The 22,810-nt window shown below is 37.8% G+C and overlaps 1 protein-coding gene across 1 annotated transcript in view; it reads left to right on the forward strand.

Moving 5' to 3' along the window:
• LOC149744422 (uncharacterized) overlaps positions 1-10,388 on the forward strand; it is a 485,722-nt gene extending 475,334 nt beyond the window's left edge. The window contains exon 4 of the mRNA XM_089903593.1: positions 8,423-10,388. Coding sequence (XP_089759719.1) covers positions 8,423-8,524 — 102 coding nt within the window. The 3' untranslated portion in view covers positions 8,525-10,388. The remainder of the gene's footprint in view (positions 1-8,422) is intronic.
• The last annotated feature ends 12,422 nt before the right edge of the window (positions 10,389-22,810 follow it).

The following is a 22,810-nucleotide window of genomic DNA, read 5'->3' on the forward strand; positions in this document are numbered from 1 at the left end:
ATAATACTTGATGAATTTTTTAAGCTATTTTTTTAAACATCTTTATTGGAGTATAATTGCTTTACAATGTTGTGTTACTTTCTGCTGTATAACAAAGTGAATCAGATATGTGTATACATATATCCGCATATCCCCTCCCTCTTTCATCTCCCTCCCACCCTCCCTATCCCTCCCCTCTAGGTGGTCACAAAGCACCAAGCTGATCTCCCTGCGCTATGCGGCTGCTTCCCACTAGCTATCTATTTCGCGTTTGGTAGTGTATATATGTCCATGCCACTCTCTCACTTCGTCCCAACTTACCCTTCCCCCTCCCCGTGTCCTCAAGTCCATTCTCTACGTCTGCGTCTTTATTTCTGTCCTGCCCCTATGTTCATCAGAACCAATTTTTTTTTAAAGATTCCGTATGTATGTGTTAGCATACTGTATTTGTTTTTCTCTTTCTGACTTACTTCACTCTGTATGACAGACTCTGGGTCCATCACCTCACTACGAATAACTCGATTTTGTTTCTTTTTATGGCTGACTAATATTACATTGTATATCTGTGCCACATCATCTTTATCCATTCATCTGTCGATGGACACTTAGGTTGTTTCCATGTCCTAGCTATTGTAAATAGTGCTGCAATGAACATTGTGGTACATGACTCTTTCTGAATTATGGTTTTCTCAGGGTATATGCCCAGTAGTGGGATTTCTGGGTCATATGGTGGTTCTATTTTTTAGTTTTTTAAGGAACCTCCATACTGTTCCCCATAATGGCTGTTTCAGTTTACATTCCCACTACAGTGCAAGAGGGTACCCTTTTCTCCACACGCTCTCCAGCATTTGTTGTTTGTACATTTGTTGATGATGGCCATTCTGATCAGTGTGAGGTGATACCTCATTGTAGTTTTGATTTGCATTTCTCAAATAATTAGTGATGTTGAGCATCCTTTCATGTGTTTGTTGGCAATCTGTGTATCTTCTTTGAAGAAATGTCTATTTAAGCCTTCCACTCATTTGGATTGGGTTGTTTGTTTTTTTCATATTGAGCTGCATGAGCTGCTTGTATATTTTAGAGATTAATCCTTTGTCTGCTGCTTTGTTTGCAAATATTTTCTCCCATCCTGAGGGTTGTCTTTTTGTCTTGTTTATGGTTTCCTTTGCTGGGCAAAAGCTTTTAGGTTTCATTAGGTCCCATTTGTTTATTTTCGTTTTTATTTCCATTTCTCTAGGGGGTGGGTCAAAAAGGATCTTGCTGTGATTTATGTCATAGAGTGTTCTGCCTATGCTCTCCTCTAAGAGTTTTATAGTGTCTGGCCTTACATTTAGGTCTTTAATCCATTTTGAGTTAATTTTTGTGTATGGTGTTAGGAAGTGTTCTAATTTCATTTTTTTACATGTAGCTGCCCAGTTTTCCCAGCACTGCTTATTGAAGAGGCTGTCTTTCCTCCATTGTGTATTCTTGCCTCCTTTATCAAAGATAAGGTGACCATAGGTGCTTGGGTTTATCTCTGGGCTTTGTAACCTGTTGCACTGATCTATATTTCTGTTTTTGTGCCAGTACCATACTGTCTTGATTACTGTAGCTTTGTAGTATAGTCTGAAGTCAGGGAGCCTGATTCCTCCAGCTTCGTTTTTCTTTCTCAAGATTGCTTTGGCTATTCGGGATCTTTTCTGTATCCATACAAATTGTGAAATATGTTGTTCCAGTTCTGTGAAAAATGCCACTGGTAGTGTGATAGGGATTACATTAAATCTGTAGATTGCTTTGGGTAGTATAGTCATTTTCACAGTGTTGATTCTTCCAATCCAGGAACATGGTATATCTCTCCATCTGTTTGTAACATCTTTAATTTCTTTCATCAGTGTCTTATACTTTTCTGCATACAGGTCTTTTGTCTCCTTAGGTAGGTTTATTCCTAGGTATTTTATTCTTTTTGTTGCAGTGGTAAATGGGAGTGTTTCCTTAATTTCTCTTTCAGATTTTTCATCATTACTGTATAAGGATGCAAGAGATTTCTGTGCATTAATTTTGTATCCTGCTACTTTACTAAATTCATTGATTAGCTCTGATACTTTTCCGGTAGCATCTTTAGGATTCTCTGTGTATAGTATCATGTCATCTGCAAGCAGTGACAGTTTTACTACTTCTTTTCCGATTCAGATTCCTTTTACTTCTTTTTCTTCTCTGATTGCCATGGCTAAAACTTCCAAAACTATGTTGAATAATTGTGGTAAGAGTGGACAACCTTGTCTTGTTCCTGATCTTATAGGAAATGGTTTCATGTTTTCACCATTGAGAATGATGTTGCTGTGGGTTTGTCATATATGGCCTTTATTATGTTGAGGTAGGTTCCCTCTATGCCCACTTTCTGGAGAGTTTTTATCATAAATGGGTGTGGTATTTTCTCAAAAGCTTTTTCTGCATCTATTGAGGTTATCATATGGTTTTTATCTTTCAGTTTGTTAATATGGTGTATCACATTGATTGATTTGCGTGTTTTGAAGAATCCTTGGATTCCTGGGATAAACCCCATTGATCATGGTGTATGATCATTTTATTGTGTTGTTGGATTCTGTTTGCTAGTATTCTGTTGAGGATTTTTGCATTTATTTTCATCAGTGATATTGGCCTGTAGTTTTCTTTTCTTGTGACATCTTTGGTTTTGGTATCAGGGTGATGGTGGCCTCATAGAATGACTTTGGGAGTGTTCCTCCCTTTGCTGTATTTTGGAAGAGTTTGAGAAGGATAGGTGTTAGCTCTTCTCTAAATGTTTGATAGAATTCACCTGTGAAACCATCTGGTCCTGGGCTTTTGTTTGCTGGAAGATTTTTAATCACAGTTTCAATTTCAGTGCTTGTGATTGGTCTATTCATACTTTCTGCTTCTTCCTGGTTCAGTCTTGGAAGGTTGTACTTTTCTAAGAATTTGTCCATTTCTTCCAGGTTGTCCATTTTATTGGCATAGAGTTGCTTGTAGTAGTCTCTCAGGATGCTTTGTATTTCTGCAGTGTCAGCTGTTATTTCTTTTTCATTTCTAATTTGAGTCTTCTCCCTTTTTTTCTTGATGAATCTGGCTAATGGTTTATCAATTTTGTTTGTCTTCTCAAAGAACCGGATTTTAGTTTTATTGACCTTTGCTATCGTTTCCTTCATTTCTTTCTCATTTATTTCTGCTCTGATCTTTATGATTTCTTTCCTTCTGCTAATGTCAGGGTTTTTTTTATTATTATTATTCTTTCTCTAATTGCTTTAGGTGTAAGGTTAGGTTGTTTATTTGAGATTTTTCTTGTTTCTTGAGGTATGATTGAATTGCTCTAAACTTCCCTCTAAGAACTGCTTTTGCTGCATCCCATAGGTTTTGGTGCATTGTGTTTTCATTGTCATTTGTTTTTAGGTATTTTTTTATTTCCTCTTTGATTTCTTCAGTGATCTTTTAGTTATTTTGTAGTGTATTGTTTAGCTTCATGTGTTTTTATTTTTTACTCTGTAGTTGATATCTAATCTCATAGTGTTGTGGTCAGAAAAGATACTTGATACAATTTTAATTTTCTTAAGTTTTCCATGGCTTGATTTGTGACCCAAGATATGATCTATACTGGAGAATGTTCCATGTGCACTTGAGAAGTGTATTCTGTTATTTTTAGATGGAATGTCCTATAAATATCAATTAAGTCCATTTGGTCTAATGTGCCATTTAAAGCTTGTGTTTCCATATTTATTTTCATTTTGGTTGATCTGTCCATTGGTGAAAGTGGGGTTTTAAAGTCCCATACTATTATTGTGTTACTGTCAATTTCCCCTTTTATGGCTGTGAGCGTTTGCTTTATGTATGGTCCTATGTTTGGTACATAAATATTTACAGTTGTTATATCTTCTTGGATTGATCCCTTGATCATTATGTAGTGTCCTTCTTTGCCTCTTGTAATAGTCTTTATTTTAAAGTCTATTTTGTCTGATATGAGAATTGCTACTCCAGCTTTCTTTTGATTTCCATTTGTATGGAATATCTTTTTCCATCCCCTCACTTTCACTCTGTATGTGTCCCTAGGTCTGAAGTGGGTCTCATGTAGACAGCATATATACAGGTCTTGTTATTGTCTCCATTCAGCCAGTCTGTGTCTTTTGGTTGGAGCATTTAATCCATTTACATTTAAGGTAATTATTGATATGTATGTTCCTATTACCATTTTTTAATTGTTTTGGGATTGTTTTTGTAGGTCTTTTACTTCTCTTGTGTTTCTTGCCTAGAGAAGTTCCTTTAGCAGTTGTTGTAAAGCTGGTTTGGTGGTGCTGAATTCTGTTAACTTTTGTTTGTCTGTAAGGTTTTAATTTCTCCGTCCAATCTGAATTAGATCCTTGCTGGGTAGATTAATCTTGGTTGTAGGTTTTTCCCTTTTATCACTTTAAATATGTCCTGCCACTCCCTTCTGGCTTGCAGAGTTTCTGCTGAAAGATCAGCTGTTAACCTTATGGGGATTCCTTTGTATTATATTAGTTGCTTTTCCTTTGCTGCCTTTAATATTTTTTCTTTGTATTTAATTTTTATAGTTTTATTAATATGTGTCTTGGCGTGTTTCTCCTTGGATTTATCTTGTATGGGACTCTGTACTTCCTGGACTTGGTTGAATCTTTCCTTTCCCACTTCAGTTAAGTTTTCAACTATAATCTCTTCAAATATTTTCTCAGACCCTTTCGTTTTCTCTTCTTCTGGGACCCCTGTAATTCGAATGTTGGTGCGTTTAATGTTGTCCCAGAGGTCTCTGAGACTGTCCTCAATTCTCTTCATTCTTTTCCCTTCATTCTGCTCTGCAGTAGTTATTTCCGCTATTCTCTCTTCCTGCTTACTTGTCTGTTCTTCTGCCTCAGTTATTCTGCTATTGATTCCTTCTAGAGATTTTTAAATTTCATTTATTGTATTGTTCATCATTGTTTGTTTGCTCTTTACCTCTTCTAGGTCCTTGTTAAACGTTTCTTGTATTTGCTCCATCCTATTTCTGAGACTTTGGATCATCTTTACTATCATTACCCTGAATTCTTTTTTAGGTAGTCTGCCTGTTTCCTCTTCATTTGTTTGGTCTGGTGGGTTTTTACCTTGCTCCTTCATCTGCTGCATATTTCTCTGTCTTCTCATTTTGTTTAACTTACTGTTTTGGGTGGTCTCCTTTCCTCAGGCTGCAGTTTTGTCATTCCTGTTATTTCTGGTGTCTGCCCACAGTGGGTGCAGTTGGTTCAGTGGCTTGTGTAGGCTTCCTGGTGGGGTGTCCTTGTGCCTGTGTTCTCGTGGGTGGGGCTGGATCTTGTCCTTCTGGTGGGCAGGGTCACATCCGGTGGTGTGTTTTGGGTTGTCTGTGAACTTATTATGACTTCAGGCAGTCTCTCTGCTAATGGATGCGGTTGTGTTCCTGTCTTGCTAGATGTTTGGCATGGGGCATCCAGCACTGGAGCTTGCTGACCATTGGGTGGAGCTGAGTTATAGTGTTGAGACGGAGATCTCTGGGAAAGCTCTTGCCGATTAATATTACATGGAGCCAGGAGATCTCTGGTTGTCCAATGTCCTGGACTTGGCTCTCCCACCTCGGTGGCTCAGGCCTGACATCCAGCTGCAGCACGAAGACCCTACCAGCTGCACTGCTTGGAAGAAAAAAAAAAAGAACAGATAGAACCCCAAAACAAACTGTAAAAACAAACTAAACAGACAAAATCACACAAAGAAACATATACACACACACACACACTCACAAAAAGAGAAAAAAGGAACAAAAAAAAAGGAAGAGAGCAACCAAACCAATAAACAAATCGACCAATGATAACAAGCACTAAAAACTAAACTAAGATAAACATAAAACCAAAAACAAATCAGACACAGAAAGCAAACCCCAAGTCTACAGTTGCTCCCAAAGTCCACTGCCTCAGTTTTGGGAACATTCGTTGTCTATTCAGGTATTCCAGAGATGCAGGTACCTCAACTTGATTGTGGAGATTTAATCCGCTGCTCCTGAGGCTGCTGGGAGAGATTTCCCTTTCTCTTCTTTGTTCGCACAGCTCCTGGGGTTCAGCTTTGGACCTGGCCCCGCCTCTGCACGTAGGCCACCCCAGGCATCTGTTCTTCCCCCCAGACAGGACGGGGTTAAAGGACCCACTGATTAGGGCTCTTTTGTTCACTCAGGCCAGGGAGAGGGAGGTTACAGTAGTCATAATTGGAATGCGGCGCAAGCCTGTGGCGGCCGAGGCTGGTGTGACATTGCAACAGCCTGAGGCACGCTGTGTTCTCCCAGGGAAGTTGTCCCTGGATCACGGCACCCTGGCAGTGGCGGGCTGCACAGGCTCCTGGCGTGGGGGCGGGAGTGTGGGTAGTGACCTGTGCTTGCACACAGGATTCTTGGTGGCAATGATGGCAGTGTTAGCGGTCCATGCCCATTTTGGGGGTCTGAGCTGATAGCCATGGCTCGCGCCTGTCTCTGGAACTCGCTTAGGCAGTGCTCTGCCCCCTGTGGGCACGCAGAGCAGGAAGCCCCTCTCCTCGTGCACCGCAAAACAATGGTCTCTTGCCTCTTCAGCAGTTCCAGACTTTTTCCTCGACCCTCTCCCGGCTAGCTGTGGCTCACTAGCCCCCTTCAGGCTGTGTTCACACAACCAACCCCAGTCCTCTCCCTGGGATCCACCTCCAAAGCCCGAGCCTCAGCTCTCAGCCCCTGCCCCTCCCGGCAGGTGAGCAGATAAGCCCCTTGGGCTGGTGAGTGCTGGTCGGCACCGATCTTCCGTGTGGGAATCTCTCGGCTTTGCCCTCCGCAGCCCTGTTGCTGTGCTCTCCTCCGTGACTCCGAAGCTTTCCCCCTCCGCCACCCGCAGTCTCCGTCCGCGAAGGGGCTTCCTAGTGTGTGGAAACCTTTCCTCCTTCACAGCTCCCTCCCACTGGTGCAGGTACCGTCCCTATCCTTTTGTCTCTGTTTATTCTTTTTTCTTTTGCCCTACCCAGGTACGTGGGCAGTTTCTTGCCTTTTGGGAGGTCTGAGGTCTTCTGCCAGCGTTCAGTAGGTGTTCTATAGGAGTTGTTCCACGTGTAGATGTATTTTTGATGTATTTGTGGGGAGGAAGGCGATCTCCATGTCTTACTCCTCCACCATTTTGAAGGTCTCCCTGACTTGATGAATTTTTAACACAATATACTCCATCTAATTTTTTAGTTAGAATTACATCTAGGCCAGAAATTGTTGTCTTTCTTATTTTTCAGGAGAGCCAAACAGAAAGATCTAAGCAATGTGTTGGAAATATCTTTCAGCATTGTGAAATGTCTGTCTTATGTAATTTCTAATTATATCTAATTATAGACTGTGACTGACTGTATATATGTAACTATATATAATTATATAGGTATATACATTTGTTTAATAACTTTTATTTGGAGAAGAAAGGGACGCTAAATTTTACTTAAAGGTTAGTGAAAATAAACATGTAATTATATCCGCCCCTTGAGCTCCCCAGCCTGGTAAATTCTATTCATGCAAACTTCAGTTAAGTAATCCTGATGGAGAGGATGTAATGATCCTTCTTAGCATAGCTTACCTAAATAAAACACCACAATCTTGATTCAGTCTCTTGATTGTTATCATAGACATGGCACTGGGGTATTCTTAGTAGTTTTATTCATGTTTATTTTTATACTCAGAAGATCAGTATCAAATGTAGAGATCCAGTACCTCATGCCACTGAAATCCTACCTAAAACACTTTTTTTTTCTAGACAATTTCTAGAAACTTAGTTTCCAAGATTATCATATTGTAGGAGAGACTTCCAGATCATATTTTATTTCAAAGTAGGTGCAGCCAATTGAAAAAGTATCTTAAGTTTCAAAAACAGTATAAGACATAAAGCCCTCTTTACGATAAATCATGTTTTAATCTCAAAGACAGTTATGTTATTTTAACCACGTGACATGGAACTTTAAAAACTTGAAGATATTTATTATTAGAATAGCATTTATTGAGATTTTATGAGGTACTGAGTAGGATGCTAGAAATTTTAAACCTCACAGAATTCTGCAGGGTCAAATGAATGAGACTGATTTTACAGATGTGGAGACTAAGGCTCAAGGTTTTCTGGCTCCAATGGGGAGATTCTGACTCTTAGTGTGAAAGTGCTTTATAGAAGCCACGCCTCAGGGCTTGCAATTAATTCTATTCTGGTAAAGAACCAAGTGGGCAATAGCATGTGGCAGGACACACAAAACCCCTTCTCCTCTTGGAGTATATTTTGCAAGCAAAGGCTTCCTGAGGAAGACTCATTTCAGGTTCCTAAAATTAACATCAAGTACAGAACATCAGGAGTACTTGACAGTTGTTCTTTGTTGATGATACATTTACTTTTATTTTTACTGAGCTGAAGGTCTTTATGGAGAGCCCCTCATCTGACTTGTCACTTTCTGTTTTGTCTCCTAGATGCTGGGCTCGATGTGGAGAACACTTAAGGTGGCCCCAGATGTTGAAGGTAGGTCTGGAATTTCTCCTGGCTGTTACTCCAGTTTCCTTTTCTCTGTTTGACTACATCAAGCTCTCAGGAGGGAGAGGTCTCTCTTTTTCTCTCCATATTCACCCTTTTTCTTAAGAGATTCCATCAGTCCTTTTGGACTGAACATTCTATCTGTAGGCATCACACTCTCAAGTGTATAATGTCAATCAAAACCTTGCCTCTGGATCCCAGATGGGCTTATATTACTTCATAATTATCTTCTGCTTGGGATGCCACTTTTCCTTTTAACCAGACATATTAACTTCTACCGCAAACTGTACTCCTTTTCTGCAAATGTGCCTTTGAACCTGGTCAGAAAAACCCTGTGTTAGGAATCTTCTTTAACTCCTCTTCATTTGTCTTCTCCTCCAAATATCCACCAACAATCCTGGCAGTTCTGCCTCCAAAAGATATCTCAACACGCTTGAATTCTCCATCTCAAGGACTAGCAACCTATTCATGGACCCTCAAATTCATTCATTTCAAGAAATGTTTCTACAACATCTACTTAATAGATACCAGATACTGTTCTAGCCACAAGGGATTCAACACGGAACAAAAGCAAACCTGGACTCTCATGGACCTTGTAATAAACATTTATTGATCCCCTTCTGTTTGCATAATGCATAGCAACAACTCTCTTGGAAGAAAGAGTATATTTCAGTGATACTTTGTTCTCTATGTAAAGTTCTATTACTAATTATTCTCATGTGTTTGAACATAACAAGGTAGAATCAAAGTCCCTTCGAGTCATTTAGCTAACTGGGTTTCACGTAGGTTGTAATGAATTATTAGCAAATGAATCATAACCCAAAACACAGATATTCACAGCCTTTAAAATGTTCTTTAGAGTTACAGAACTTGATGTGAATAATCTTAGTGCTTGTTCCACCCTGATTATTTAAATTATAAGTCGTTTTTGAGAACTGTCTTGGTATAATACTCTTTTCCTCTGTTGGTTACAACATGATTGTTTCAAAACTACTTGCGTTCTTGCCTATTCTCACAATGTCTTGTTTACAAAAATATTCAGTATTCCAAATATCAGTCAGCTTAGAAAATATGCCAAGTTTCACTGTTTGAGATCAGAAAAACAACAAAAAAATTAAATCAACTTTTGAAAAACTCTTAGAAACGTAGACAAATATCCTAGCAGAATTGTTTCTTATTTGGCAACAATGTGATTTAACAACCATTAAACCATTAGGGTTTTGATAAACATGATTTTTTTGCTTTTCACGAGAAGCACAGAAGCTAGTAATTTGATAAGGCAAAAACAGTATTCATATTTAAAACTATAATCTCTAAATATTTTTCCTACTAACTTTTAAAATACTTTTATTAGTTCTGGCAATGATTGATCAAACAATAAATTAATCCCTAATAGATGATCAAAGAGAATTCAAAATCTGAAAGTAACTGATAATTTTGAAATAAGGAAAATACCAGAAATTTAATTTTTACCTATACATCTCTATATGAGGTGTAATTTTAATTAATAACATTATGCTTACAGAGTCCTGATGAAAATTATATTTCCCAGTATGCATGGGATATTGTCATGCGTATGATCCTTAAAGATTCTTAATATAATACACATTTTTCATTTTATTTGAATATTTATTTTAATAAGTTATTCATGTGTTAATACTTGCATTGACCAAATTGTTAAACTTTATAAGGTATTGTTTCAGGATGATTTGTTATTTTTACAAAAAGCATGTACATTCTAACCACATCAATTTCCATGAAAATACAAATTTCCCAATTTTATGAAAGAGAAGATGTAGCAGAAGTTTGGCAACCAATGGCCTGGCATAGCAATATCAAAAAGTAAAACAGAATTCCTCTCCCTATTTCAAATACTTAGTGTTATTAATGTTGGAAAATGATCTTATTTATCTCATAGTTTCCTCAGAATGCCTCACCCAGCGTCTCGCAGCTATTCAGAGCTTCATAGTTATCTATTGAATAAAGGAAAACACCTAGAGTTAATTTAATTGTTGCCATGCATTATTTACACTTTCAAATGACATTCTTTTACTTCGTCAAATTCTTTTACTGTGTCAGAACACGACTATGAGTGATAAGAGGGGCGTGCATGTTACTTTATAACTTTTAAACATAATTGCTAAAGCATAACATGGTTGATGATAGATCATTTGATTGGACATTCTGTTTTCAACTTTGTTTTGGCTTCATTTCTACAGTCTTTGTATGATGCCTAACAAATTTAGTAGGCCCAAATATGAACAATTTTCTTGATAGTATCCATTTCTGCTTATTTTCTGATTTTATTCTCGTTTGATTTTTTTTGTTTTGTTTTGTTTTTAAAATTTTAACCAACAGGAATTATGGCATAAAAAGTTCTAGAGAGCTTTATCTCCAATGGATATTCTATCTCCCTCCTCAAATTTAGTGAATACCACCCTAGTAGAAATAGTGAAAAGAAAGCTCTTTGGTGCTTACTCCCCCTCCTGGCTGAGTTCTATATTACAGTCTGAGGTCTTTCTAGTATAAATCCACATAATTTACGAAAAGCTTCTACCCATATGGGTATCCCTAACTTTCTACTAATACCTGTTTATGTTCAAGTTCATCTTCCATTTAAAAATGCTTTAGTATTGTGATATATTTGTTTGCATACAGATTCAAATAAACCCACGTTAAAATAGCATAATATTAGATATCTCAAACAATGTGATTATAGAATGGGCAACAAGGAATTATTGTTAATTTTATTAATTTAATAATTATTTATTAATTTAATAACAATTTTATCAATTTAATAATAGTTAATTTAATTAATTTAATAATTAATCGAATGATTCAATAATTAATATTGTTGATTTTATTAATTTGATATTAATTTAATAATTATTATAATAATAAATTAATAATTATTAATTTAATAATTGTAAGAAAATGTTTAGTTTTTAGAGGTGTATGTTGAGGTATGTAGGGGTAGAAGAACGTGATGTCTACGATTTGCTTTAAAATACGTTACCAACAAATCAATAAAAGAAAAATTATATACTTGAATCAAACATAACCAAATTTTTAAAGAAATTGATTCAGAGTCATAGGCATATGGGACTCATTATACCATTCACTCTAACTTGAGGCCTATCTAGTTAATTTTTCAAATTAAAGTTTGAAAAATGTACTTCAGTGTGATCATTAGAAAACTTCGACAACTTTCCCCAAGTAGATATAAAATTCATGCACATTTGGGACTAGAGAAAGGAATTTAACTAGAACTGAAGGTGGAACATAAAAAATACAAACAGAAAAGATGTCTGAGATTTAAGGGTAATTTGAATCATTCAAATGGATTTAAAATGCCCAGGCAACCAAGCATTTCCTTAATATCAGTTCACAGCTACATCGTAAAACCCAGTCGGAGTGAAACGAGCCTTGCTTATGAGGAAATAATGGATACATATATGAGAAAAGGGTGCTGCCTGGTCCAGGGGAGGATGGGAAGCCCAGAGCTAAGTGATGCTACCAAAACCCTGGGCTTTCAGCCCCTGTACCTGCTTCCTCATCGTCTCACGGGCTCTAAAATTATAATTCATTTTCCTGTTAGACGTAATGGAATTTAAACATACATATTGTTTCACGGCATTCATTTAAGGAAATCCACAGCCACCAAAATCCTCTCAGGGTAAGTTTCAAGAGGATTTCGAGACCAGGATCTAGATCAGAAGTAGCACTTGCTTTAAAAGATGTCCAGAATCATGATGATAACAGCCGCAGTTACAAGGGGCTTATTCTATGTCAGGAATTACACTGAATACCTATTTTTCACTGTACCACTACATGCTCACAACAGACCTAAGCAGAGGTTCTTTTTTAAGAATTGTTTTATGGAGAATGATTGATGGAAAGCCGTTCATATTTAGTCCATACAATGTGATGAGTTTGGAGATAAGTTTACACCCATGAAACTAAGTGGTAATAAATATCAGCTCCCATTTTCCAGATGAGGGCACTAAACTGTAGAGAAGTTAAATGACTGTCCCAGGTTCACACCACTAGTAAACAGAGAAGGTGAACTCAAGCCAGACCTGCCCACCATCAGAGCCCGAGTTCATAGTCAGCAAACTGCAACCCTTGTGGACCAGGATGCCTCCTTAGCCATCACTAGTTATAGTTCTTGTTTCTTTCTTTTCCTTTTTTTTTAGCAAATCTACAAATTAACCACATTGTTTAATTACATCTTCTGTGGTAAATGTTAGTTGTTTCTTCGGTTGCAACTGTGCATAATTACTCTCCGTCTTATTTTGGTCTACTTTGGTTTTTTTGTCTTAAAGCATCGCCCTCGACTATTCTATTTTGAATAGAATCAATCACACAAAAAGCCTTTCTCAAGCCACAGCCAAGTACAAACAGCTTCTCTGCTTCAGTAATAAGTACGTACATTGATGTAGAAACTACTCTTCAAAATAAAAAAAGGTACACTTTTTAAAGTGTCCTGTACATCTAAAAGCCTTGGGTATGTACAACCTGAAAAGCTTAATTAGGGTTATATTTGGAAGAACTGGAGGATATATTTTAATTAGGTAGCTTTAAAAATATTCCTCATTACAACATTGTATTCACACATAAGTCCTCAGGTACTGTATTTATAACTTGCATCAAATTCAGAAAACGAGGAGCACATTTCTAGAGCACTAAAATGATGGATAATATGAAATGCTAAATTCTGCTTCTTTCGTTAGCATCGGCAGAAGCTGAGTGAAGAGAACACGAGTCTCTGTGTACTATTTTTTGTACCTTGCTCTGAGTTTATAATGATTTCAAAATTTAAAAGAAAAGTTTTGAAGTTTGTTTATTTTAAAAAATATTATAAAGATAAAGAGAGTCAGATCAGGTCGAGACAGTGAATATTTCAGTTTTACTTAACTGAAAAATAGCTGAAAAGTAAAACAATAAATAACAAAAAAAAATAACTAAAAACCACTTAAATAACTGAAGAAATGTAGCATGCCTAAACCAGCTTATGTTAGAAATTGACAATATTTATGATGAAAGCAAGAGACTTTACTTCCAGTCAATTGAAAATACAGTTTTCAAAAAAGTTCCATGCATGTTTTGTGTGTGTGTGTGTGTGTGTGTGTGTGTGTGTGTGTGTGTGTGTATTTTGTGTCTGGGTCAGAGAAGCAAACAGTAGAATAACTGCTTCTGACTACCAGACCAAATTTGCAAATAAAAGATTTTGAACGCAAGGCAGTTTCTCCACAAAGGAGATAAAATCAGAAGTCCCTAGTGATGGCAGCTTTATCTCTATTTCTAAGGCTCAGACAAGTTTAATACTAGCCTCTGTTTTGAAAGTATTTGAAAAACATAACAAGGCAAACAAAAAGAAAACTTTGTTTATTCCAAGAGGTTCTTTTTCTTTAAAAAAAAAAAGTAAAGCAGGCTCACTAACTGAAGTTCAGTGTGGTGTTAAGAAAACGGTAAAGTCTTCTGAAACTTTTCCCTTTGATGTTTCCCAATTAAACACTTATACCTGCTTAATCTTTTAATGTCAGGAAGATCAAGATTTGTCTGATCAACACGGGAATGCAACCTTGAGGATGGAGAAACTTCTAGTGTTAAATCCCAACTCACAATCCTTTGCGGATGGAAATGTCTCATAGGTAAGTAATTGGGATGATTTTGTGATAACTCAAACACTAAAGAAACAACTGATGAATTTACTTAAAGGTCTCTTTTTGTCAGTGGATCAGCTAAGAGGAAGGCTTTTCCGTTACAAGAATGTCAGGAGAAAATGCATAGAAAAATCAAAAACAAAAAACTCCGCTTATGTGGTCCTAGTTAGGAGTTTGATTTGGAGTGGATTTCGTGGTGAAGACCCTGTTTTTACACCTCAGTAGCTGTTTGTCTTGGGCAGATCATTTCACTCCTTCGTGCCTCAGTGCTCTCCGCTATAAAAAGAGAACAATGGTAGTGCCTCTACTCCTGGGTATTGTGAGCATTCAACAGATTGATATTTGTAAAATACTTAGCAGAGGGTCTGGCACATAGTAAGTACTCAATAAGTGTAAACTCCTCTTTTTTAGTGATGCATTTCCAATAGCTGGTACTAAGTTATCTGCTGATAGGCTATGCATATGTTGGGATGTTAGACCTTTTCTGTTCTAAATACAATTCTTCAGTTGCCTGTTGCCCTGGCTATTCACTTAGGGAAAGTCTCTCTCTCTCTCTCTCTCTCTCTCTCTCTCTCTCTCTTTTTTTTTTTTCTCTTCAGCCTAAGGTTTACATGGAAAATTAGGAGACTATCAGCTCTGTCCCACCTGCTAGTGAAAACCTATTGTAACTTTTCTTGCCTTTTACCCCCTATATTATTCATCTAATAGTCAACAGATTTGATTTGAAGGGAAGGTACTTAACATCAGAAATGTTTGTCCATTTTGCTTATGCATGTCCAGGACCATGGCAGCCATTCAACAAACCCTTGTTAAATGGATGCTGTTGTATGAAAGAATGATTCTTCGGGCTGGTTAGTTTTTGAACAATTTGTGTTATCAATCTAAAGAGGGTGTACTTCTAAGAATCATCTGAGAGGTATCGTACCCATTTTCTCCTACCTTCCCCTTCTTTCTTAAATTCAGGCAGTGATACACCAAATTCCCCACCTAACCAATGATTATCACAAAGGCTGGTTCTGAAATACATAAGTGTTTTGAAAGAGTACTAGGCAATAAGAGAAGCTCTAAGCCTCAAAAAAGTCAAGAAGTCTCAGGAACAGAAGACTCTGTTGTCATTTCCTTCCATTAATTCAATTTCTAGTCAAAGTTTACTTGTACCTATTTGTACGCTGGTCATACAAACATTGACCAGCATTTATTGACCACCCCCCATGATGTGATCGAATCTATAAGTAGGTTAAAGTTGACTCTTTCTCAACTAAGTTTTCATTGATTTATTTTATGCAAGTTTTCTTTCTTTTCAATGTGTTCTGCACATTGCCGGTTATGGCTATATACAACCAAAACTACACCTCTTCGCCTGCCTGACAGGAGCAGGAAGTGGTGGTACCTCTGTCAGATCAGGATCACAGGGGACGGAGGATCACGGGGGAGGGACTCCACATCCATCAGGGAGGATGCCTTGCTTCAGTGGGGAGCATGGAAAAAACAGGGTTCGCGATGCTGGTGTCTGGGTTTGCATCCTGAATCTGCTAAAGGCAATCACTTAATCTGTCTGTAACTCAGCTTCGTCATCTATAATATGGTGCTAATGCAAATTTTGTGAAGAACAAATTGATAGTACATTTTATAAAAATCTATGTATAAAGGTGGTTGTTATCTCTGTAAACATTTTCTCATTCTTAGTTTCTGCCGAGTCTCAACTAAAATATGACTTTTGACCATAAAGCCTGGTTTATTAAATCTGGCAAGGTGGTCTGTGTCTATATACACATCAACCGTATAAAAACATGGGAGAGTCTGCTGAATTGAATTTCAGGAGAAATAGAAAGTTTTCTCTGGGCGGCAAGATAATTCCAAGGCCTACTGGTGATGCCTGCTATCTTTCAACATGAGAGCAAGGTCTCTTTTTGTTTGTTTTTCTTTCTGTGATGAAAGGTACAGTTAAAACTGCAAATATTTCCGGGGAAAGGTAGCACGGTATCTGAAGTTCTCAAAAAAGATAAAAGTCTTAAATCTTCTGAAGAGAGCAGATTGAGGGAAAGACAAAATTAAAGAGATCACGGGTCTGTCTAAAGGAACAGGGAGAACTCAAGAGGAGAGAAGCAGGGCAGAAAGGTGGACGGTGTAAAGTCAGGGTTGTATCAAGGAGAAGTGTCGTATGAGCCGCCTCTTGGGGTGGTGACTGTCACGACCTCTGGCGTCCTTCAGGTCATGTGCTATTCCCACTCCTCCCCAACATGCTGCTCCTTTCCTGCGCTGCCCCTCAATTTCTGAGCTTCCCACTCGGTTAGCAGGAGAAAACCATTGTATTCAAAGCCCTGAGTTCCATTTGTGCTTTCCTTCAGGCTGGTCTTGAATGTCTGCTAAATGTCAAGTGCTGGGCCGGGCGCTGGGAACTCTGAGGTGAAATGAACAGACATAATTCCTGCTCTTCTGGAGCATAGATTCTAGCAGGAGAAATAGACATTGATATTTCCAGCTAATACTTATCAGACACATACTGTGTGTCAGATTCCTTTCCAAGCACTTATCTGTGTTAACTCTTTTTATTGTCACAGTAGCCTTATAGAACGTGTTATTTTACCACGATCATCATCCCCATTTTACAGGCGAGGAAACTGAGCCGCGGAGGGATTGTACACCTCCCAAGTGTGTCTTTCTAGTGAGCAGAAGAACACAAGCCATCTATGCTATCAATCTGTCCGAGATTGCTCCTGTTTTAAAGAAACATTCATCAAATAATCTCACACATGTATATATAAGTATATCATGGCATGTTTCCCATTGCGGGAAAATGCCTATGTACTTTACTGGGGATGAATATTTATAATATAACTTGATTTGAATATCATTTAAATATGCAAAGTAATGTTACATGCCATCAGATCTCTGCAAGCAACTTGTATGTAGAAAAGGCTGATTTATGAATTACAACACAGGTGGTAAAACTTGAAATGCAGTCTTTTGACTTTAAACCTGCTGTCCTTCCTCTGTGGATTTCACTTAGTCTTGCCTTTAACGTCCAAATAGTACTTATGTTACACCAGTGCCAAATGAATTCAGTACAAAAGAAGTCTTGGCTATACCTAAGGATTAATCTTCATGAGAAAAGCAGTTGCGCTGCACAGAGAGAATATGCATTAAACCTTGAAAAGGACTACCTAAAGACTCTAGCTAGTGTTCATTACATTTGCAAACCTTGTCATGAGCTTCTATTCTAGATATAAAGATGGCAAACTATAAAATATCCTTAATAACTACTCTATAAAGGTAGATCATTGATAACCAAAAAAAGAGAAAAAGTGAAAAGAAAGGAAGGGGAGAAAAGATAAGAAAATTACCCTGCCCAGCCTCCAGTCACTGACCTTACAACCCAAGCATACAAAACACTTCGCTTCAAAAGTACACAAATCAGGTAAAGTGGCAAGAAATCCCATAAAAATACCTGCTTTGCATAAATATCCAAGAACTTCTCAGGTAACTGTCTTGCTTTATCAAGTACAGAAAACACTTTTATTTCCCTCATTTTTCCCTACATACTTATGAAAGGAGATGTTAAATTTTACTCTTTCAACTCATTCAGGATTATCCTTTTAGATACAAATTGATAGCTTTCAGGAATTGCTTTTTTTTTTTTTTAATAATTAAACGGATGCCCCAAACTAGTCCCGTATAATATAGTCCAACAAAAATAAGAAGCAAATTTTATGTGCCAGACCCTAAGGATAAAAAGAAAAATATCATCCTTACCCACCAGGCGTTCACAGTTAGAAAAAGAAATAAGCATAAGTGTGCTGCAGTCTGATGAGTGCCAGGGCACAAAGGAAATGCATTTTACAGGTGCCTTTCTTGTCAAAGTGGAAGGGTCACAGGATGTGACAGTGGGAGGAGACGATGGCATTGAAAACCCTACAGGGAAAGTCAGGCTGAGACATGAAGGACTAGTCAGTACAATTAGCTGAATCAGGAAGAGGATGGATTTTGAGGGGGGTGTTTGAGATGGTCCACAGTCCAGGCTGTGGCAACTCCAAGCACACGGCAGGTAAGGAAGGTGTTTGTGTGGGGAGATCAAAAACATAGTAGGAACCATGCTAAAAATTCTTAATCCTTTTCCCATAGGAAATTGAGTGATGAATAATTTTAAACATAAAAGTAAATGGCAAGGGCTTCCCTGGTGGCGCAGTGGTTGAGAGTCCGCCTGCCGATGCAGGGGACGCGGGTTCGTGCCCCGGTCCGGGAGGATCCCACATGCCGCGGAGCGGCTGGGCCCGTGAGCCATGGCCGCTGAGCCTGCGCGTCCGGAGCCTGTGCTCCGCAACGGGAGAGGCCACGACAGTGAGAGGCCCGTGTGCCGCAAAGAAAAAAAAAAAAAAAAAATGTAAATGGCAAGATGTTTCTTTTGAAAGATCACACTCTGAAAGTCTAAAAGATAATGTTTGAAAGATAGGGGGACAGCTATGTAGGTAGGAAATGGGTACCAGTAAAGAGGCTTCCAGCCACATCTAACCAGAAACCTGCCTCACATCAGAGTACACGAAAAGAAAATCATTTTGTTAACTAGACCTACAGTGGGTGCCTGATCAAGGCCTCAGAGCTACCCACAAACCTTGTCTTCTGAGCACATTCATTCATAGCCTGCATTAAGACTAAGAACGGTTTTCTGTCGAGAGCTCTGGGCTGACCATCTTATGGTTGGATCCCAGGGCTGACAGTGGTAACAGGAATGGGATTAGCATCCCTGGCTCGGACAAACTGGCATTTACCTCTGCACCTAGGGATGAGGATGGTTCTGTAGCTGCATGGCGTCCACGGGCCATAGAACTAAGTCAGGATTTTGTCCTAAAGGGAGAAGACGTATAATGAGTAGGATCAAAGATTGCCCGATGAAGTCTGTAATTAACTAGCTAACATAGTCTGTGTGTGTGTGCGTGTGTGTGTGTGTGTGCGTACACATATGTATACATGCAGCCCACAGTTATTAGTGCAATGTATTTAGTCACATACATATATATATAATATATATATATATATCCACACTAAGTTTATATGGTTAGTTCCTTATGGTTGATATATAGCAATCAGTCTGATGGTGGTATAGCGTAAGAATACAGCCCTTCAAGTAATTTTCAGGAACAAAAATCTGGTACAAAAGAAAGTTCACTCCCTCCTTCATGTTTGTAATCCATCCCCCATCCAGCTCAGTCCCCTTTCTTCCGTGGTGCCACTGTAGGTCACAGGAGCATTAATTCAAGCGAATGTCCTGATCAGTAGTGATTGATTGCCATGAGCTCTGAAGACAATAATAATTTAAAAAACTCCAGTGAGAGGAGAATATACGAGATCTCTTTAAACAGACTTGCACCTGGTCTTCCTAGGTCTCGTTGCATGATTTCAGTGATGCTGAGACAGCACAGACAGTTTTCATTCTCGTTATTGAAATGCAGACTTCTGATAACATTTTATTTTGGTTTCTCAGTGGGATCCTAAGATTCTGGTCAGTGCAGAGCTCAAGTTAGGAAAAGTTTACATGATTACAACTGAGCTTGGAAAGCGGTGGGAGGAGGTGGAAAGTTGGGACAGGAGAATACAGACGAGGTCTGGAAAAATGACAGGTACCAGAAGCTTGGAGGTCACGTGGGGACCACGGAGAGGCAGAGAAGGAACAAGCACCTGGGTCCCAGCAGCCCGGGACACAGCCTGAGGTGTTAGGACCAGGGAGAAACCTGCAAAGAGTTGAGAGAAGCCAGGTGCAAATCTTCAGCCCAACCGAAGATTAGACTGAGGTTGAAATCTAGACAATGAGCCTGATATTTGAGTATCAAGTAAGAATTTTATTTTGAGTGAGCTGCCTTCCTGGGCCAGAGGCAGTTTCGCTGGGATGTTGGTAAAAGTGTGAGCATGCCAGACCCTGGCAATTCCTGTTCCATAGATGACTGGAATGTTTGCTGAATCTTTTTCTCTTTCTGAAAGTGATTTGTTTCAAGATCACTTGACTAAAAGCTAGTTTGCTCTTTTCCAGTATATCCAGACAAGACCACAGAGGGTCATTTCTACAGATTTCAATATTTACATAATGAGATGGGCACAAAAAGATTAGGCTGTATTTGACCGTAAATGGCAAAATGCACCACTGGTGTCAAGCAATGAAATTAGCTAAATTAGAAACCATGCCAAGCTGACATTCCTCCCCTGGGGCAAAAAGTTGGCTTGTAAGTGTTACATTTGTTCCCCCATAGACAGAATAAACATATTTCTAGATTTATTTAGTTGAGGATGGGTTCATGGGGAGTAGAGAAAAAAAAAAAAAAGCCAAAAACATTCTTTGTGACACCCCCCAGAAGACCCAGTGAACACATTCTTTGAATTTGATAAGGAAGATAGCATTTTAATTAACCTCAGGGTAAACCTACTGTATCTAAAAGTGACCCCAAAAGCTGCAGATTTGCAAGTGTCGAGTTTTGGGAATCTGTTAGCATTTTATAAATTCTTTAAAAAATATAAAATTTATTTCGCTGTGAATACATACTCAGAAACATTGAAATAATATGTCTAGAAAATTAATTTAGATGTAAGGATTTTTCATGTGGAGCAAACGCACCCCCATTGAGAATAACGGAGGGGATCCATCTACACCAAGGTTTGAATCCCACTGAGGAGAGAAAGAATTTTATCTTGTAAATTAGCAGTTAACCATATGTGTAGATGAAAATTTTAAGTAATAGAGTTTAAGACTCCATGCCTCTACCTTTAGGTAGGAGCGTGTATTGTTTGTTCAAAGCAAAGATCTCCAAGGGGCTCTCAAGGATAGTCAGTTACAGGTGAAGTAATTTATTCCCAAGCTAAATCTAAGTCACAAGATGTTTCATATACGAAGCCCAAGTCCCTCACGTGGGAGCATGAGCTGCTTTTCCCTTTACTACTACGATCTATTTCTACAGAACACTTCATCCTTATCTGTTTCGTTCGTTTGTTTGTTTTTCACACAACACATTCCTGACATCAAATGTGTGGGGTTTTCCTCGCACCAACAAACAGTTCTCCAACCCTCCAGACATCAGCTGGATGTCCTACAATTTAATTCCATCTGGACACCAACTATTGAAGTTCACATCAGATCCCACAAGTTAAGGGCTCAGTCCTATAATCTTCTGGTCATTCAAAAACAAAAAACAAAATCCAAACATGTTTATTGCAGTTTATTTATTCTTTTATAATAGGAAAAGAAAAAAGAAACACAACCTAAATGTCCATGAATACAGCAATTAATAAATAAAATTTGGTATGTTAATATAGATGTGTTATATAGCAGATCAAATTAATTAACTAAATCAACAATTATAAATCTTGAAAATAATGTTGAATAAAAGCAAGTGGTAGAAGCATTTACACAGTATCATGCAATCTGTGTATATTTTAAAGCATAAAATACCAGACTATATTTTAGATATGGGTATCTAAATATAGCCTTTTGTATCTGGCTTCATTCACTCAGCATAATGTTTTCAGTGTCCATCCATGTTGCAGCTAGTAATAGCACTTCGTTCATTTTTTATGACTGAATAATATACTGTTGTTTGGATATGCCACGTTTATCTGTCCATTCATCAGTTGATGGACATTTGAATTGTCCACACATTTTGGCTGCCATGAATAATTTTGAGATGATCATTCTTATACAAGTGATATTTGGATACATTTTTTTACATTGCTCTTGTGTATATACCTTGGAGTGGAATTTTGGGGTTGGTAATTTTATTTGCAATTCTTTGAATTGCTAAAATATGTTCCACAGTGTCTGTGGCATTTTGCCTTCCCACCTACAGTGTTACTGAATTTCAGTTTCTCTACCTCCTTGCCAACAACTTTTATTTATTTATTTTTATTATTATAGTTATCCTAGTGAGTGAGAAGTGGTATCTCATTGGGTTTTTATTTGTATTTAGCTAACGACTTATGATTTTGAGCATCTTTGCATATTATTGGTCAGTTATATATCTTCTTTGGAGAAATATATAGTCACATAGGCTGCTAATTTTTCAGTTGGGTTATTTGTCTGTTTATTGTTGAGTTGTCAGCTATCCCAATATATTCTGGAGACAAGTGCCTTATCGGGTATATGATATGCAGATATATGCTCCAAACCTGCAATTGTATTTTCACTGTTGATAATGTCTTTTAAAACAGAAAAAAAATTAGTAACGATGGTCTAGTTTATTTTTTTGTTTTCACTGTTCCTGTGTTTTCATAAATAAGAAATTTTTGCCAAATACAAAATTGAGAAAATTGGCTCCTATGTTCTTTTCTGAGTTTAAAAAATACCTCTTGCATTTAAGCATTTTTATCTATTTTGAGTTAATTTTTGTATAAAGAGTGAGATAGAAGTCCAACTTTGTTTTTTGCATTTGTGTATACAATTGTCCCAGCATAATTTGCTGAAAAAACTATTCTTTCTCTGTTGAAGTGTCTCTGTAGGTACCCTTGTCAAAAATAAATATCTATAAATATTGTATTTCTGAACTCTCAGTTATATCCCATTGACCTATGTGTCTGTACTTATGCCAGTACCACACCATTTTTATTAATATATAGTTTTGTAGTAATTTTTATAATAAGGAAGTAGTTTTCCTCCAACTTTGTTCTTTATTTACAAGATTGTTT

This window comes from Delphinapterus leucas, chromosome 21 (assembly GCF_059928025.1).
Source record: "Delphinapterus leucas isolate spDelLeu-1000000601 "Yukka" chromosome 21, BTC_Dleu_Yukka2, whole genome shotgun sequence".
Taxonomy (NCBI): domain Eukaryota; kingdom Metazoa; phylum Chordata; class Mammalia; order Artiodactyla; family Monodontidae; genus Delphinapterus; species Delphinapterus leucas.